Source organism: Trachurus japonicus, chromosome 1 (assembly GCF_045865225.1).
Source record: "Trachurus japonicus isolate A0001 chromosome 1, Traja_1.0".
NCBI lineage: Eukaryota > Metazoa > Chordata > Actinopteri > Carangiformes > Carangidae > Trachurus > Trachurus japonicus.
In genome coordinates this window covers 34,913,549-34,932,696 of record NC_140907.1, presented here as the reverse complement: position 1 = coordinate 34,932,696, position 19,148 = coordinate 34,913,549, and the positions used below count along the sequence as shown (strand labels likewise).

General features: G+C 40.7%; 1 protein-coding gene across 1 annotated transcript in view; it reads left to right on the top strand.

Moving 5' to 3' along the window:
- LOC146992390 (hexokinase-1-like) overlaps window positions 1-19,148 on the top strand; it is a 46,232-nt gene that overhangs the window by 17,295 nt on the left and 9,789 nt on the right. The window contains exons 4-14 of the mRNA XM_085785990.1: window positions 720-839; window positions 1,073-1,168; window positions 1,637-1,736; window positions 2,561-2,744; window positions 3,428-3,583; window positions 4,367-4,600; window positions 5,975-6,279; window positions 11,837-11,985; window positions 12,088-12,207; window positions 13,893-13,988; window positions 18,913-19,012. Of these exons, the coding sequence (XP_085642116.1) occupies window positions 720-839; window positions 1,073-1,168; window positions 1,637-1,736; window positions 2,561-2,744; window positions 3,428-3,583; window positions 4,367-4,600; window positions 5,975-6,279; window positions 11,837-11,985; window positions 12,088-12,207; window positions 13,893-13,988; window positions 18,913-19,012 (1,660 nt within the window). The remainder of the gene's footprint in view (window positions 1-719; window positions 840-1,072; window positions 1,169-1,636; window positions 1,737-2,560; window positions 2,745-3,427; window positions 3,584-4,366; window positions 4,601-5,974; window positions 6,280-11,836; window positions 11,986-12,087; window positions 12,208-13,892; window positions 13,989-18,912; window positions 19,013-19,148) is intronic.

Sequence of the window (19,148 nt, the reverse complement as noted above, 5' to 3'; positions counted from 1 at the left end):
GCATCCTGCACTGCAAAAACTCAAAATCTTTCCAAGAATATTTGTCTTATTTTTTGTCAAAATGTCTAATTTCTAGTCAAAACTAACCTCTTTCCACTTTAAATAAGACTCATCACCTAAAAATGTACTTGTTTTTAGATCATTTTCACTTGTTTCAAACAAATTTTCACTTGAAATAAGTAGAAAAATCTGCCAGTGAAAGCAAGTTTTTTTGTGCTTGTAATAAGGAAGAAAAACTTATCAGATTTTTCAACTTATTTCAAGTGAAAATCTGCTTGAAAGAAGTAAAAAGTGTCTAAAAACAAGCTACTTTTTATGTGATGAGTCTTATTTTAAGCATAATGAGATTTGTTTTGACTAGAAATAAGATTTTGAGTTTTTGCAGTGTGAGCGACTTTGTGCCTTCAGAGCCTCCCCAGAAACCGGATAAAGAAATTACGCTGTTTACATAATGTTATATAGATGTTTGCATTACGTCTTGTAAATCAACCCCGTCCAGACGTGTGAATCTGTTACTAGGCAACAAACAAACTCGCACATCTGGTATATAATGATGGTTCTGGGTATAAAATCCAAACAGAAAACCACAAATTTATGCCTCTTATCTGCCGGAGTTGTAACTTTGGTACAATATATAATATAATAAGTGTCTGGTGTTTGTAAATGTGCTGCTGTTTCCCTGTTGTCCTAAAGTGTTTAAGTTTTCTTTCCGTGTGCAGCTCTTTGGCCATGTCGCAGATTGCCTGGGCGATTTCATGGAGAAGCAAAAAATCAAGGATAAAAAGCTTCCTGTGGGATTTACGTTCTCCTTTCCCTGCGCCCAAACCAAACTGGATGAGGTAAACATTTAAGGGGAAACTGTCTCAGACTATCTAGATGTTGACTTAGTGAAGAGAATCTGTATAACAGGTTTTTAAATTGCAGTAAAAGGTCATTCTTGTGTTGTGAATGTGGTTTTTCGGGGACGGGTGCCGTGGTTAGAATAGCAATGGACAGACATTTCAAAGATGTGCCAAGTCTGTCTGACTGTAACTTAAAGCCTGGCCTTGTTGTGAAATGTCTTCTTTTATAGGCCGTCCTGTTGACATGGACAAAGAAGTTTAAGGCCAGCGGAGTTGAAGGGATGGATGTTGTGAAGCTTCTGAACAGGGCGATTAAGAAACGGGGGGTAAGTTTTTCCTGCTTTTTAACGGAAAAGGGAAAATGTATGATGAGAACATGATATTAGCACAATGCACTGCAAAAACTCAAAATCTTACCAAGAATATTCGTCTTATTTCTAGTCAAAATTAAGTTATTTTTAGACATGTTTCACTTCTTTCAAGCATATTTTCACTTGAAACAAGTAGAAAAATCTGATAGTGGAGCAAGTTTCTTATTACAAAGCACAATAAACTTGCTTTCACTGGCAGATTTTTCTACTTATTTCAATTAAAAATTTGTTTGAAACAAGTGAAAATTATCTAAAAACAAGTTATTTTTTAGGTAATTTACTTATTAAGTGGAAAGAGATTAGTTTTGACTAGAAATTAGACATTTTGACAAGAAATACGACAAATAGTCTTGGAAAGATTTTGAGTTTTTGCAGTGTGATGAGAAGAAATATGGTAAACTGGTGTATCCTTTGTTTTTGCAGGACTACGAGGCCGATATCATGGCTGTGGTGAATGACACAGTTGGCACCATGATGACCTGCGGATTCGATGATCAGCGCTGTGAAGTCGGCATCATCATCGGTAAAGAAAAGACACAAGACTGAGTCGCACCGCAAAAATGCAAAATCTTTCCAAGAATATTTGTCTTATTTCTTGTCAAAATGTCTCATTTCTAGTCAAAACTAAACTCTTTCCACCTAAAATGAGACTCATTGCCTTAAAATGTACTTGTTTTTAGATAATTTTCACTTGAAGTAAGTAGAAAAATCTTTTGAGCTTGTAATAAAAAAGAAAAACTTGCTCCACTATCAGATTTTTCTACTTATTTTAAGTGAAAATATGCTTGAAAGTAGTAAAAAGTGTCTAAAAAATAAGCTTTTATTTCTAGTCAAAATGTCGTTTCTAGTCAAAATAAATCTCATTATACTTAAAATAAGACATTAAAAAGCTTGTTTTCAGACACTTTTTTACTTTTTTCAAGCAAATTTTCCACTTTAAATAAGTAGAAAAATCTGATAGTGGAGCAAGTTTTTGTTTTTTATTACAAGCACAAAAAACTTGCTATCACTGTCAGATTTTTCTACTTATTTCAATTGAAAATTAGTTTGAAACAAGTGCAAACTGTCTAAAAACAAGTTAATTTTTAGGTGATGAGTCTTATTTTAAGTGGAAAGAGATTAGTTTTGACTAAAATTCAGACATTTTGACAAGAAATAAGACAAATATTCTTGGAAAGATTTTGAGTTTTTGCAGTGCACCACCATATGCTGTATGTCCTATGTAGTGCCTTATTACACGACAATGAGCACAGTTCTACATGTGAGGGCGCCAAAGGTTTTGTAAACTCAGGCCGCCTGCTGAGCATAGACAGTACAGACAAGTCATTCACCTCTGCATCCGTCTAGGAACGGGGACAAACGCCTGCTACATGGAGGAGCTGCGTCACATCGACCTGGTGGAGGGGGACGAAGGCCGGATGTGCATCAACACCGAGTGGGGCGCCTTCGGGGACGACGGGTCCCTGGAGGACCTTCGCACAGAGTTTGACCGTGAGATCGACAGGGGCTCCGTCAACCCAGGAAAACAGCTGTAAGCTCTTCCTTTAGAAATAATATTACATTTTTAAAACCAGAAATTCACCAAAAAAAAGTCTCTTTGTTTCTAAAGTGCAACCACAATGTTATGTAATGGAAAAAGAGGTGACACACTGCAAAAACTCAAAATGTTATTAAGAATATTTGTCTTATTTCTAGTCAAAATGTCATTTCTAGCCAAAACAAATCAAATTATACTCAAAATAAGACTCGCTACATTAAACCAGCTTGTTTTAGACACTTTTTACTTCTTTCAAGCATATTTTCACTTAAAATAAGTAGAAAAATCTGATAGTGGATCAAGTTTTTCTTTCTTATTACAAGCACAAAAAACTTGTTTTCACTGGCAGATTTTTCTACTTATTTCAAGTGAAAATCTGTTTGAAACAAGTGAAAATGATCTAAAAACAAATACATTTTTAGGTGATGAGTCTTATTTTAAGTGGAAAGAGATTAGTTTTGACTAGAAATGAGACATTTTGACAAGAAATAAGACAAATATTCTTGGAAAGATTTTGCGTTTTTTCAGTGCAGGGCTCTGATACTCCATCTGCCAAACTAAAACAGCATGTCACAGTTCTACCGAGGGGCTTAAAAGAGAAGCCGAAGTGACTGCTGATGAAAACCGTATCCAGGACTCCTTGCGTGAATGTGCTGCTGTGCTTTGGCTCTGCTCAGGTTTGAAAAGATGGCCAGTGGGATGTACATGGGTGAACTGGTTCGACTCATCCTGGTCAAGATGGCCAAGGAGGGCCTGCTGTTCGAGGGACGGATAACCCCCGAGCTCCTGACGAAAGGGAAAATCGAGACAAAGCACGTTTCGGCTATTGAAAAGTGAGTGGTGGTGGAGAGTGACCAATCTTGTTCATTAAAAGAAAAAATTAGATCTTCTTGTTGTTTCCAGGTTCTTAAAGGGATAGTTCACCCAAAATTGAAATCGCACTCATTATCTACTCACCCTCATGTGGACTAAGGGCTGTGAGAAGTTTCAGAGTCCTCCGTGGCTTCTCTGAGTTACAGGGGGTCTCGGCGTAGCAGTGCATGTCAATATAATGGTTGCAAATGGATACCAACTGTCTTCGTAACAAAAAGACACACCAAAAAACATCCAAATACCTCCATGCTGCTCGTATGTAATGTCCGTCTTGTATTGAAGCCCCGAAATGCAAAATTGTACCGAAAAAAATTCAATAAGTCTATATTTCAATATTTCAAGCTTGAAGCTCCTCTTACCGGTTCGTCCAAATTTGACGAACCGGGAAGAGGAGCTTCAAGAAGCTTCCGCTACAAACAAGCTTGAAATATAGACTTATTTCATTTTTTTCGGGACAATTTCGCATTTCAGGGCTTCAATACAAGACGGACATTACATACGAGCAGCATGGAGGTATTTGGATGTTTTTTGGTGTGTCTTTTTGTTACGAAGACAGTTGGTATCCATTTGCAACCGTCATATGGACATGCACTGCTACGCCGAGACCCCCTGTAACTCAGAGAAGCCACGGAGGACTCTGAAACTTCTCCCAGCCCTTAGTCCACATGAAGGGGAGGAGATAATGAGTGAGATTTCAATCTTGGGTGAACTATCGCTTTAACAATGAATACCTCTGGTTTTAGGACTAAGGAGGGACTGAAGAAGTGCATGGAGATCCTGACGAGGCTCGGGGTGGAGCCGTCGGACGAGGACTGTCTGGCCGTGCAGCACGTCTGCACCATCGTGTCTTTCCGCTCTGCGAATCTAATCGCTTCCACGCTGGGAGGCATCCTCGCCCGTCTAAAGGAAAACAAAGGCGTCGCACGCCTCCGCACCACCGTGGGCATCGACGGGTCGCTCTACAAGATGCACCCTCAGTGAGTACAGTACTACTCACTCAGCTGAGGGAATGTGTTTGACAATAAGTGGCTTCAAACAATGGCAGCTAAGTTTTTTATTGTTTGCCCTCATGTTTACACGACCAATTAAACAAAGCAAAGATGACGGCTATCCCACAGTTACAAAACCCTCAAACAGGATCCTCTGACAAATAAAGAGGGTGTGAACATGCCACACCTGAAGATTCAGTTGCCCATAAATCAATCAGTCCCACACAAGTTCCCTCTGTTGTACATTTAGTTTAAGACAATGTCTATTGAATACTGCAATACTTAAATCAGGGAAATGGCAGTGTGACCTTTCTCTTTCCCAAGTTTCTGTGGTGCTATCGCAGTTAGTTACTAGCCTTTTATAGGTGATGAAACAACAATGCATAACCCTGAAACACAGTACTGTTCATACGTGATGATAAACGCATATGATTAAATACCTGGAAATCATCACCGTCACCACGAGATTCAAAAATACTCCAGATAAATGGTCGTAAAATTAAAGCAGAGGTGCCATATTCTGAAATATTTTCACTTCGCAGTGAAAGGAGATACTGTGTACATGTGAAATACCTCTAGTCTACCCCAGTCTCCTCCACTATGTCCTCTCTCCCCCCAAGACAATTTGATCACCTATGAAGATTAACATTTTTAGACCTAATCGTTTAAAGGGATAGTTCAACATTTTGGCAAATTGGCCCATTGCCATAATCCCTATAGTCATAGCAGTAGGTTCGTTACCTTTAATTGTCGGTGCAAGCTGTTTTTAGAACGGCGGAGCAGAGCCGCGAGCTGCTCAGAGCTACGCTATATGGAGGCTAATGGGATTTCTTGGTTTCCCTCATCAAACTCATCAAATACACAATCCAACGACTCCACAACGCTCTGGTGGACAAGTTGTGACCTGCACATTCACCACGCTATGAGATAATAACACAACGTTACCAGACAGAGTTGTTTTAGAGGGAAAGTCATGCAAAACCGCTGATGCGCGTTGCCTTCGGGGACAGTTTTTCAGCAAGCAGACTCTGTATTTACCTCTAAAACAACTCTGTCCTGTACAAAACTGCCCCCAACAGGAACGTGCATCAGCTGTTTTGCATGATTTTACCTCTAAAACAACTCACAACTTGTCCATGAGAGCGTTTTGGAGTTGTTGGATTGTGTATTTGATGAGTTTGATGAGGGAAACCAAGAAATCCCATTAGCCTCCGTAGCTTAGCTCCGTTCTAAAATGGGCTCACACCAACAAAGGTAATGAACCTACTGCTAAAACTGCAGGGATTATGGCAATGGGCCAATTTGCCAAAAATGTTTGAACTATCCCTTTAAGAAGTCTTGAATCTACTGCTTTCTCCACAGATACGCTCGCCGTCTGCACAAGACAGTGCGGCGCTTGGTCCCAGACTCAGATGTCCGCTTCCTGCTGTCTGAGAGTGGGAGTGCGAAAGGTGCTGCCATGGTGACGGCGGTGGCGTACCGGCTGACGGAGCAGGCGCGCCAGATTCAGCAGACCCTGGCAGAGTTCCGGCTGAGCAAAAGCCAACTGTTGGAAGTGAAGAAACGCATGAGGATGGAGATCGAACGAGGCCTCAAGAAGGACAGCCACAAAGAAGCTGCAGTCAAAATGTTGCCCACCTTCGTCCGGAGCACACCAGACGGATCAGGTGATTGACATGAGATTCTATTGGCTTCATGTCACACAGCAGCAAAGGTTGCATAACAAAGGATTATATTAAAGGACAATTCCAGGCGAATTCAACTCAGGGGTGTATTTTCCTATCATTTTAGGTCTAAAAGAAGGAATCTGAAGATTTTCAGTTTAATGTCTGGCGCGAGACCCAGTTGCCGTGCTCGGTATGTTCATGAGCAGTGGGAAAAGCTCCCGTTTGTGTCATAAACACAGGAATATCAACTCTTGACTTGCTTCAAGTAAAAAAAACTTCTAGGCGCATGTTTGAGTAGCCACCTGACGCTGTCTGTGGAAAAATATGTACACTTGAAGCAAGTCAAGAGTTGATATTCCTGTGTTTATGACACAAACGGTAGCTTTTTATTGCATGGCAAAGCAGTTTCCCCTTGGGGATCAATAAAGTTTTCTAATCTAATCTAATCTTTTCCCACTGCACCTGAACACACCGAGCACGGCAACTTGGGTCTCGCGCGAGACTCCGGGAGACTTTGAATTAGATCTAGTTTTACAAACATGTCGGCTTGCTTGAAGTAAATAAACTTCTCGGTGCATGTTTGCATAGCCATCTCACGCTGTCTGTGGAAAAAAAATGCGGCTTTGACGGCTGTAAACAGCCTAAACAGCAGAACTTACATCCACTCCCATTCATTGCTGCCATGGCGATGCGGGGACAGACACAACCACCGCAAAACAAGAGCAATTACACTGAAAATCTTCAGATTCCTTCTTTTAGACCTAAAATGATAGGAAAATACACCCCCGAGTTGAATTCGCCTGGAATTGTCCTTTAAGAGACCACACCCAAAATGATCAGTTTCTCTGGTTTTACTATTTATAGGTATGGGTTTGAGTAAAATTCAATACTTTTTTTTTTGTTTTATTCTATCAACTACCGACAACATTTCTCCCAAAATTGAAAAAAAAAAAAATTGTCATTTAGAGCAGGGGTTCTCAACTAGTCTCACTCTGGGCTCCACAAAAACCGATTTATAAACTTTTGGGAGAAATGTTGTCGGTAGTTGGTAAAATAAAACAAAACAAAAAAAATACTGAATTTTACTCTAACACATACCTATAAATAGTAAAACCAAAGAAACTGATCATTTTGGGATCGGTCTCTCATCAACTAGAATCAAAATCAAAAAACAAGATGCATCAGTTGACTAGTCTCATACAGTACAGTACACGGAGGTAATTAGTCAAAGCAGCTTTTTGTGCAGGTGGCAATGGCAACCAACACTTAGCGTAACAAATACGACATCCCAACTGGCTCCAAAACGAAAGCAATCCCTACACACTCCTGTGTTAAAATGTCCAACTTATCAGCAGGAATCTTTACAGCCTTATTATATACTCAAATAGTGTTGATCTCTATGGCTAATTAAAGACTAAGACCGGGGTGAAATTATACAACTCAAAAATAAAGTTTTCCTTTAGGCTTGAAGCTTTGCATATGGGTGAATGCATAGATGCTGCACCCATTGATAATGATGGTGTTTTATCTTAGGAAAGGTCACAATCACACGTTGAAGTGTCAAACAAGTAGCCTGGTCGCGCCCACACTAGTGACGTCATGCCTCGCAAAAGCGCTGCTGACTGCTAGTCTGGCCAACCGTGCTATTAACTGGATTTCTGTCTCCCGAATTTTCGGGAACTCCACCCTCTTTTTCGAGAGCCAATCAACGTTGAGCCTCTCCAACGGCTCTGGGTAGAGGCGTGTTCAAGTACGTGACGCAGTAGAGGAAAGAGCGGTGTGATTGGTTTAAGCTTCGACACCGCCTATTCTGGCTTCGACCAATAGCAGACTGAGGCATTTGAGGGGGGCGGGTAAACCAGGTTTGAAGGATGCGCTTTGAGAAATGGATTCTCTTAACGTCTTGGCCAGACCCAATGCTGAGTATCAACATTGGAAAGTCGTGCCAACCAGGCTATCAAACAAGGTAAGGGAGGCAATGAAAAATTTTAGTTTCATAACTGGACAAGTTGGACAGGTTTTATTCAACAAAGTCGTAAAAAATCTAAAAGGAAACCTAAAAACATCAAGAAGCTTACCGTAAAACTTCAAATAATGGCCGAGTCCCAAATTGCCGCCGGTCCCAATTAACCGCCGGGTGTAGCAAAATATTTTTTATATTAAACGCCCATCCCAAATAAACGCCGGGTCAAACATTGTTTTTCTGGTTGTCAAAAAATATTCTCTGCAAATATAGCGGGTGTCTCTAGACATTAAAGACGGCCGAGGACCGACGAGACATCGGCCGGTTGCTCCTGCCCGGTCTGTCCACTCCTCTCATCCGCTCTAGTGTCGGCTCGGCTCGGCTCGCTCCTCGTTTTAAATGACTTTACTCCTTTTAAAAGTAGCGTAAACAGCCTACTGTTCTCTGATTACTCATGCACGTATTTAGTTAGGCTATACGTTGCATTATTATTAGTTATAGGCCTACTTCATTCAATAAAAAAAAAAAAAAAGGACGGTGGTGCGAGCCAACACAGGTGCTGAAGTGTGGGAGAGGGGTGGAGAGACTGGGCGTCCGCGGGGTTTTTGCAACTTGCGGCGGATCAGAGAGGGCAGAGGACCGTGGTACCTGTGCGGGCCAGGACCACGGAGGTCAGCGAGACAGAGAACGAGTCCGCCCTGGCCGTATTTACAGTAATGCCTTGAGAAACGCACGTATCGTTCCACCGCCGCCTGCCGCCACAGAGTGAAGCCTCTTTCCCCAGAAGGAGGTCCAGGTTGAACACTATTAATAAATGCAGGTCCCAAATAAACGCAGGTCCCTAATAAACGCCGGTTGATTTGAGCGATTTAAGCAAATAAACGCCCGGGCCTTTAATTGGTGTTTTACGGTATTAAATTACTGATGAAAATATTCTTTTAACTAATTATCATTATTTAAAAAAAAATTATGATTAAAAACACCACACACAATCATAAACAACTTTATTCTTTACTTTCACCTTCTCAAATTTTATTCGAGTTCTAATTAAAGGAATAGTTAACTCACAATTGAAATTTCACTTATTATCTACTCCACACCCTCATGTGGACTAAGGGCTGGGAGAAGTTTCAGAGTCCTCCGTGGCTTCTCTGAGTTACAGGGGGTCTCGGGGTAGCAGTGCATGTCCATATAACGGTTGCAAATGGATACCAACTGTCTTCGTAACAAAAAGACACACCACGCGATTTGCGCCGGTGCAAATCACGCAAGATTTGGACGGACCAGGAAGAGGAGCTTCCGCTGCAAACAAGCTTGAAATATAGACTTATTTAATTTTTTTCGGAACAATTTCGCATTTCGGGGCTTCAATACATGACGGACATTACATACGAGCAGCATGGAGGTATTTGGATGTTTTTTGGTGTGTCTTTTTGTTACGAAGACAGTTGGTATCCATTTGCAACCGTTATATGGACATGCACTGCTACGCCGAGACCCCCTGTAACTCAGAGAAGCCACGGAGGACTCTGAAACTTCTCCCAGCCCTTAGTCCACATGAGGGTGAGTAGATAATGAGTGAAATTTCAATTTTGGGTGAACTGTTCTTTTAAATGCAGCATATAAAAATAACTGAGTGGGTCGCCAGAATTTTTTTATGTCAAAATGGGGTCACGAGCCAAAAAAGGTTGGGAACCACCGGCATATAGTTGATGGGTGAATGTATGCATTGCATACACAGATGCTGCACCCATCTCTATTGATAATGATGGTGTGTTATTTTAGAAAAGGTCACAATGACATGTTGAAGTGTCAAACAAGGTAAGGAAGGCAAAGAAAAATGTAGTTACTACTAACTAGACAAGTTGGACGAGTTCTACCCAATGAAGTCTGAAAAAAAACCTAAAAGGAAACCTATAAATGTCAAGAAGTTTATTACTGTTGTTAAGGTTGCACATTTCCTGGTGAGCATTGTTTCTGTTGATGCACAACACAGGGCCTCATGTCACCAAGCTTCAAAGAGGTGGGAGACCAACTAGGGGTGTAACGATTCAGTCCCTGCATCGGTGCATCGATTTTAATTGGTACGATCAACTAGTATCAAAACTGATCATGAAACGAGATGCGTCAATTGACTAATCACATACAGTACAGTACACGGAGGTAATTACCAGTCAAAGAAAGCAGCTTTTTGTGTGCAGGTGGCAACCAACACTTAACGTAACAAATACGACATCCCAACTGGCTCCAAAACGAAGCAATCCCTACTACACACTCCTGTGTTAAAATGTCCAACTTATCAGCAGAAATCTTTACAGCCTGCTACTCAAATAGTGTTGATCTCTATGGCTAATTAAAGACTGAGACCGGGGTGAAATTATACAACTCAATAAGAAAATTTCCCCTTAGGCTTAAAGCTTTGCATATTGATGGGTGAATGTATGCTGCGCCCATTGTGTGTTAACTTAGAAAAGGTCCCAATCACATGTTGAATTGTCAAACAAGGTAGGGGAGGCAAAAAGAAAAAAATGTTTCATAACTGGACAAGTTGGACAGGTTTTATTCAACGAAGTCGTAAAAAATCTAAAAGGAAACCTATAAACATTATGAAGCTTTTTATTGTACTGTAAGTATGATTAATTTATGATTATGAACAGCTTTGCACGAAACTCGTACTGGTGAAACGTTGGTGCGTTACTGTGTGACACTGTGCCTTCTAAATAAAAGAAATTAATGAAAGTATATATAGTGAATGCAGATTGAGGTGTTCTGCAGTCAGATCATATGGACTAGGTGATATATCTGAAATCTTTTCTCCAGCCTTGATATTTTTCACTCTGAGAACTGAAGCAGATACTCGATTAACCTGAAATTGCACTTTTTTGATCCAGAACAATGCAACTAATATTGTAAATACTGTATTTTTTAAATGTTTTTTGGTTAAATGATATTATTACTGCACTGTAATTGTCGTGTTTACTATTTATCTACTTTCTATCAATAATTAGTTCAACCCCTTAGAAGAACAACATCCAGCATTCGTCTCACAGATTTAAATTTTGGCAAAATAAATGTTACTTCTAGACATTGAATCGCATCGTATCGCTCTAAATGAGACAATGTTGTCCTTGTATTACACACCTAAAACTAACTGAAGTAGGGTTGTCATCTCTGAGGCACTGCATCGAGGCTTATAAAAACGCAAAGCATCAAACACTTGGCAATTTTCCACAAGAGGCTCACTGTCAAGACTAAATGAGTGAGGCTGGGTCAGGTAGTCAGGTTATTCTGCATTATTTACAAGTGATCCATCATCAGAAACTGCAATTAGTCATGCCATAAAACTGACACCAATCATGAGAAACTGTCTTAGACAAGTCTATGAAGATATAAACACAAGACGAGGTGCAAATTATGTTTGCATCTCTGAAACTCGAAGTAAACCCTTTACTGCTGATACGAGAAACTGAGATTTAATAACTTCATTGTACAAGACGTCAAATGAGACTCTAGGCAGGAATATTTGTTCTGCAATTGAACAGACAAAACCTTATCAAGTCTAAGGTTCTAACAAGGCCTTTTCTTGCGATACAGAGAACGGAGATTTCCTGGCTCTGGACCTCGGAGGGACAAACTTCCGTGTTCTTCTGGTCAAGATTCGCAGCGGGAAGAGGCGATCGGTGGAGATGCATAACAAAATCTACGCTATCCCCATAGAAGTCATGCAGGGCACTGGAGAAGAGGTACAGATGTATCTACTGCTTAGAAATAGATTTATCCCAAATATTTTTTTATCTTTTATTAACCTCCCAGTGTATAATCTAACTACTAAATGTCTCTTCCAGCTCTTTGACCACATTGTGCACTGCATCTCCGACTTCCTCGATTACATGGGAATGAAAAGTGCTCGACTGCCGCTGGGTTTCACCTTCTCCTTCCCCTGCCATCAGACCAGCCTTGACGCGGTATGTTCTCTTCTCTACAAGCTACCTCAAAAGATTAAAATGCATATTTCTTTATCAAGAAAAAACAAAACAAGGAAAGTGTACCTGGCTGTGCAGGTGGAGTAGAAAAAAATAAATTTAAAAGGTACAATAAGTTGAAGAAATTTAGGGCTGTATTCAGACAGGAAGCGTTTAACCCCAAAATTCGGTTCGTTCGGACCTGGGCTGTGTTGTAAATCGCCCCCTATCACGGATGTAGTGCACTAACTATATAGTGTGTTCGCCATTTTGTAGTGTTGTTCGAATTCTATGCGATTAATTTCATTCACTATGTAGTGGATGACAAAACACTCACAATGCACCGCAAAATTGAGTGAACAAGTGATGAACACTACTTTGTACTCCCGTATCCCACAATGCAATGCGGTCGTGTTTTGCCAGAGAAGAAGAGGAAGCTAATTAGCATGTTAGCTACGATTTATTTAGGCAATTTACCAAAAAAACTCCTCAGACGTATTTGCCTTCGCTCCGTTTGTCTCGCCCGAGGAGCAGGGGTTGGGCAGCAGCATCCGAACATTAACAGGCAGCATTAAATCAATCTAATTAAGAAACTGTAGTAGAATATGGAGGAAATACGAGCTAACGAGCTAAGCTAATAACCACAGAGCCGTTAACGACTCACGATTGGGACACACAACAGTAGTTGACCAAACCAAACTTCCGATATTTCAACAGTTTATTGTCCGAGTAACACAACCACACAGAATCACATCCTCAAATGTTCCCGCAAGTGTCCGGTTTTTATTATTTTATTTTTATGTGTCCGGTTTGTTTCATACATCCATGGTTTGTTTACATGATTCTCGGCGCGTCTGCTTCCGTCACGGCAACACCTGGCGCATCAACTGACGCAACCACGTCCAGAAAATTACCGTCTAGTGTCCGAATTCTCCTCCCGTCATTCCCTACATCGTGTAGGCCTACATGATGTAGTCCACTATATCATATACATGATGTAGTGGATAGGGAGTGAGTGAGTGAGTGGATGATTTCGAACACAGCAATCGCGCTCAGATGCAGGATAAAAAAAAGCAGACCGAGATCCCCGAGACGGAGTGGTCTCATCTCTGCCCGCTTCCATTCAAGCCCTGGAGTGGTTCGTTTGCAGTGTGAACGTAACCAACACAACTGACTCAAAAAAACGAACTAGCTCCACACACACTGCTGCTGGCCCATGGTTCTCAACAACCAGCACGTCTGGTTGGGCCTACCCAACCAATAGATAGCATGAATCAGGTCTTCTTCCTTTTTTTGGCCGGGTTTGGGTCGAGAATATATACAAATGATTCAGATTGGGTCGGGCCCAGGCTTCAACTATGGTTCCGGAAAGGTTGGGTTTTCATTTTCACGCCCGTTGAGAACTAGTGATGTGCACGGTTAACCCGAGTACCCGGCATGCACAGCTATACATGTAGTAGTTGTCCAACCACATTGTATTCGTAGCGTATTGCCCCCCAAATCAATCTGCAGCTCTAGATCTCAGCAATCTAACAGTGGCTCTCCAGAGAGTGAGCCGTTTCTTTGTCTGTACCTTAAAATGCAAATAAGATGTCTGTGTTTGTACCTTAAAATGCAAATAAGATGTCTGTGTCTGTACCTTAAAATGCAAATAAGATGTGTAAACCACGTCTGTATGTTCTCTGCAGGGTATTCTCGTGACCTGGACTAAAGGCTTCAAGGCCACGGACTGCGAGGGCGAAGACGTGGTGGAGCTTCTTCGAGACGCGATCAAGAGGAAAGAGGTAACAGGAAATAAGTCCGATCGCAGCACATCATCAGCTCCTCTGATACTAGAACTACAGAGGTCTGCTGCCATGCTGCGTTTGATGGGAACCTGTTTTGAAAAATTTAACCTTAGACTGGCACGCCTATGTAATAATGGGTAGGCAAATGGGCACATTTGCAAAGATGCTGTGTCAACAATGCTGACCTTTAATTGATTGGCAGGTATTTTTATTTGCCAGTATAAAAGTCATGCAACCAACTCCTGAAGGCGTTGCAAAGATCCTCGTTCTTGAGTAATAACATTTTGAGTATTTGGTCGGCATACACTTTACGGGTGATCTACATAATAAGGGTAGTTGCATAAATGACGAGCGAGTCTGAACAGAGGGCAAGAGAAATGAAAAAACTGGCTGATTTCCATGTTTCCCACATTCTGTCATAAACTATAAACTGTTTTTTTGTCTGTAACAACATATGTCCCGTCTGTCCGTCCTGGGTCAGGGATCCCTCCTCTGTTGCTCACCCTGAGGTTTCTCCAATTTTTCCCTGTTAAAAGGGTTTTCCATGGAGTTTTTCCTCAGTGGATGTGAGGGTCTAAGGACAGAGGATGTTGTTGTGATGACATGTGAAGCCCTTTGAGACAAACTGTTTGTAAAAACGGGCTATACAAATAAAATTACCTTGCCTTGCCTTGCCTAGTAAAGCTTCAATCAGTTAACAGGACGACAGTGTGCGTCCTCCCCACCAATCCCCAGCGTCAGCAGTTCTTGTGAGACGTTTGAGTCGCACATGCCTGCATCTTCACATCAAAGACAAGAAAGTGAATTTGGTGGCTACGTTGGTGTTACGTTTGCGCAAGGACTGCTATGATTGGTGGAACTCACGGAAAGCCCAGATGATTGGTCCAATTTGCGGAAAAGTTGTGGTGATTGGACAAAATAGCAAGATCGCACATTATTCACTGAGATTGGTTGAATTTGCGTTAAAGCAGAAGTAAGCAGAATATTTGTGTTAATAATATAAGTCTTAAATAGTTCTATCTTCCGACAGCAATCACTTATATATAGAGTGTTTGGTCTGAAACACGGGTCTGTCAGTCACTCTGCTCTGCTGTAAGCCGAGGAGAAAACTTTCCTTGTATCCTACAACCTTTATCCAATGAGGAGAGAGAACGGCATAAAGGGGCGGTCCTCTCTGTGTGTGCAGCCAAGGGATGCGCGTGAATGTGGTGACGTAGGGACGAGGGCGGGGACTGCTAACTGCATCGGCTGACAGGAAGTTAACCAAAACCACCGGATCGCTTACTTCTTACAAAGGCCCAATCTCAATTCTCCCCCTTAGCCCTTCCCCTTAATTTTGCGCGTTCATGTGAGGGGTAGTGGTGTCCCAATTCTACTTCTGGTCAAGAGCTAGGGCTAAGGGGAAGGGCTACATAGCCCTAGAAATCAAGATTATCTGGGAGCTCACTTAAAACAAAGGGGTACAACGGATTTCCCATAATATGCCTCGTTCACCAGCAAGATGACGGAACAGAAGGAGTTGTATAAAAATAACTAATGTGGCATTATTGATTTTAGAGTTACGACACTCTTGTTTTTTTTCCTCTAGATATAGTAGCCTAGTAATGTCCATTTTCTTCTTAAAAGTGCAAGTGGTTATCATACCGTAATGTTAACTTAACAAAATAAGTTTCAATGTAGACTGATCGGTTCATTGGAAATCGTTGATTTATTTATATAAATGTGATGATATCTGTGCACTGCTCTTCTGTCCAGCAATACGCACCTGAAGCTTCACTTTTCATTCAAACAAACTAATGTGACTGCCACAGTTGTTAGATTTCATCAATGAGATAATCTCCTAAAAAGAGTTTAACCAGCAAATTTCCTAACAGGCGATATCTGGATAAACTGACCACAGACTGGGGATTTAACAGTGACTTTCTCGCATGAAAAAAAATTAAAACTTTTAGCAGCTGCTGAACGGCTAATTTGTTAGCCCGTCTATGAGATTTTACATTATACGTTAGCATTAAGCTAGAAGACTTTATGCTTAGTTGTGATACTGGCTGTGTGTGAGTCCAGAGGCAGAGGAGGGAGAGATAGCACAACAACAGGTGTGTGTGTGTGTGTGTGTGTGATACCTGCAAACTCGGAGATGTGTAATGTTTGTATAGAAGAGAAAGACAAATTCCAGGACCCTGACTTGTGTCATCAGATAGATCAGATGCTGTAGGAAAGGGAAGGGCAGCCTATAGGCAGGACATGTCAGTTCTTATTATTCGGCATGTGGGAGCCTCCTTTCATAATTAATATCTGACATCACAGCTATCAAGATAGAAATGAGAATAGGGCATAGGGAATAATTTACCTGCCAACATCAGATCCCCCCCTACTCTTAGTTTGTTCAAGCGTGCATTGTCATCTCACTTTAAGGTTGAATGTTCATGTATGACCTGAAACATCTGACTGTTCATGGGTTGTTGAGGTCCTATTTTATTTCACCATCTCCCCATGAGATGGACCCACCTACTGCCCATTTCTGAGTCCTTGATGCTATGTACAGCTACTATACCCCATAATATGATATTATGCATTCAAGTTAACTGCTTGTAATAGCTCACTATTTCTTGTATGCTTAGGCTGTAATGTTTGTAATGTCTGGATTACTCTTTCCAGTGTTTGTGTGTGAATGTTGTATGTACTGTATGTTGTATTTGTTATGCGTTTCTATTCTCTTTTCCTTATCCTTCTTTCTTACTTGGGACCCCCTCGAAAACGAGGTGATACACCTCAAGGGGTTAATCCTAATAAAGAAATTTGAATATAAGTGGTGGATGAGGAAAGTGTGGCCTGAATGTGAAGGTGAAGCAGAGGAAACAGGCTCTTTAAAGGCCACTCCAGGTCAAAATATTAAAAGAAAGACCAGCCACAGCTCCCCACTAGACCAGTTTCATACACTCCAGAATGCTTCATTTACCTGTTAAAATGACATTTTTTTTATTCTGAGTTTGTGTGGTGTGTGTGTGTGGGTGTGGGTGTGTGTGAGTGAGAGATAGACAGAGGGAGAGAGAAGGCAAGAAAGAGACAGACAGAGAGAAGAAGCTATGTTAAACAGTATTATTATAACTGAAGAGCTAAGACAGCTTTAAGATAGCTTTAAGACAGCTATAGGGACCCCCGACAGTAGCTGGAATGACCCAGATGTGAGGGAATGAAGAGATGCAAGAACAAGATGAGTCAGATAAACTTGTTTTCTATACGTACCCACTTTACCAGGCTTAAACAGGTTTTCACACACGCAAACCTCTGGTTGATCAGGTGGCAGGTCCATGGGCCTTTGTTTTGTTTCCTCGTTGTCATAGGTTAATGATGCCTAGGAATTAAAACCTACAGGATGCATTTCACATGCTGACATAAGACACCTTTGAAGCTTTTAAGTTTGCAGTTTCAACATAATTACCCCCCACCCCACCCACACAGAGCTGAGATGCTACACTGCAAAAACTCAAAATCTTTCCAAGAATATTTGTCTTATTTCTTGTCAAAATGTCTCATTTCCAGTCAAAATTAATCTCTTTCCATTTAAAATGAGACTCATCAGCTAAAAATGAATTCGTTTGTAGATAATTTTCTCTTGAATCAAAGAAATTTTTACTTAAAATAAGTTTTAAAAAAATCTGCCAGTGAAAGCAAGGTTTTTTGTGCTTGTAGTAAGGAAGAAAAACTTGCCCCGCTATCAGATTTTTCTACTTATTTCAAGGGAAAATCTGCTTGAAAGAAGTTAAGAAGTGTCTAAAAACAAGCTACTTTTTATGTGATGAGTCTTATTTTAAATATAATGAGATTTGTTTTGACTAGAAATGACCGCAGCCGTTACTGCCCTAAATGCCTATTAAAATGTGCAATATGTATGGTATGTGTACAGTATGTGTGTGGGATAAAAAAAAATGTCTAGAGTTTTTAAATTATTGTTTTAATCTATTGTCTAATCTATCTATATTGACTATCTATCTATCTATCTATCTATCTATCTATCTATCTATCTATCTATCTATCTATCTATCTATCTATCTATCTATCTATCTATCTATCTGATCTAGACGAGAAATATTCTTGGTAAGATTTTGAGTTTTGCAGTGTACTGTAACTCCTTCTATACGTTTTACATCATTTTGAGCCTATTTTTGCATCTGTTTTTGTATTGATGAAGTTTATTGAAGATATTCCAATGTCATCACTTTTGAGTTTCATATATTGATTTCACCCTTTTAGATGGAGGATCCAGTAAGTATTAAGTGACTGTAAATGATTGACGGAGAGGTAAAGCAGTGGCGGATGGGTGGGGTGGGAGGGTAACCGCAGCAGTGTGTGGGTGTTGTCGTAACAGCATGTTATAATAACGCCTGGAATTGTAGGCATTGCCCTCTGGGGCTGCAGTGTGGGACCTTATTGTTCAGTGATGACAAGGATGATCATCAGTATTGTGCGTGCGTGTGTGTGTGTGTGTGGGTGTGTGTGTGTGTGTGTGCGTGGGAGTGTTCGTTTCTTGGCCTCGCTGTGCATTTTGTCTAGGAATGTGAGTGAAGTGCATATTAAGTTCAGTGTGGCGTTTGAAAAGTTGCCAGGCCTGATATTAATCTCTGTAAGCAACAGTTGGATGTAAAAATCTTCCAATCAAATTATAATCTGACATTTTGGGCGTTGCAGATGTAGAGAAATAATTCTCTCGCATGAGCATTTTGATAATAAACTTGTAATTCATTTCAGCTTCTCCCTATATATTTGGATTTATTGGATTACAACCAAGCATGAGTCTTGAATCGTGAGATTGGAGCGTGGCAGCGAATGCATAGGGAGCCTTATTGGTATTTATAGGACTTATAGGAGTGTATCTTAGAGGCCTGTGACTAATTTTCCTTTTGTGTCGTTTCCTCTGTAGGAGTTTGAGCTGGATGTGGTTGCCATAGTGAACGACACCGTGGGAACAATGATGACTTGTGCGTATGAGGAACCCAGCTGTGAGGTGGGACTGATCGCAGGTAGGCTCAAAAAAAAAAAAAAAAAATTCTTACAAAAAAACAAAAAAAAAACATAATACAACTGCTCAAAAAAATAAAGGGAACACTTAAACAACACATCTTAGATCTCAATTAATTAAATATTACAGTTTAAAAT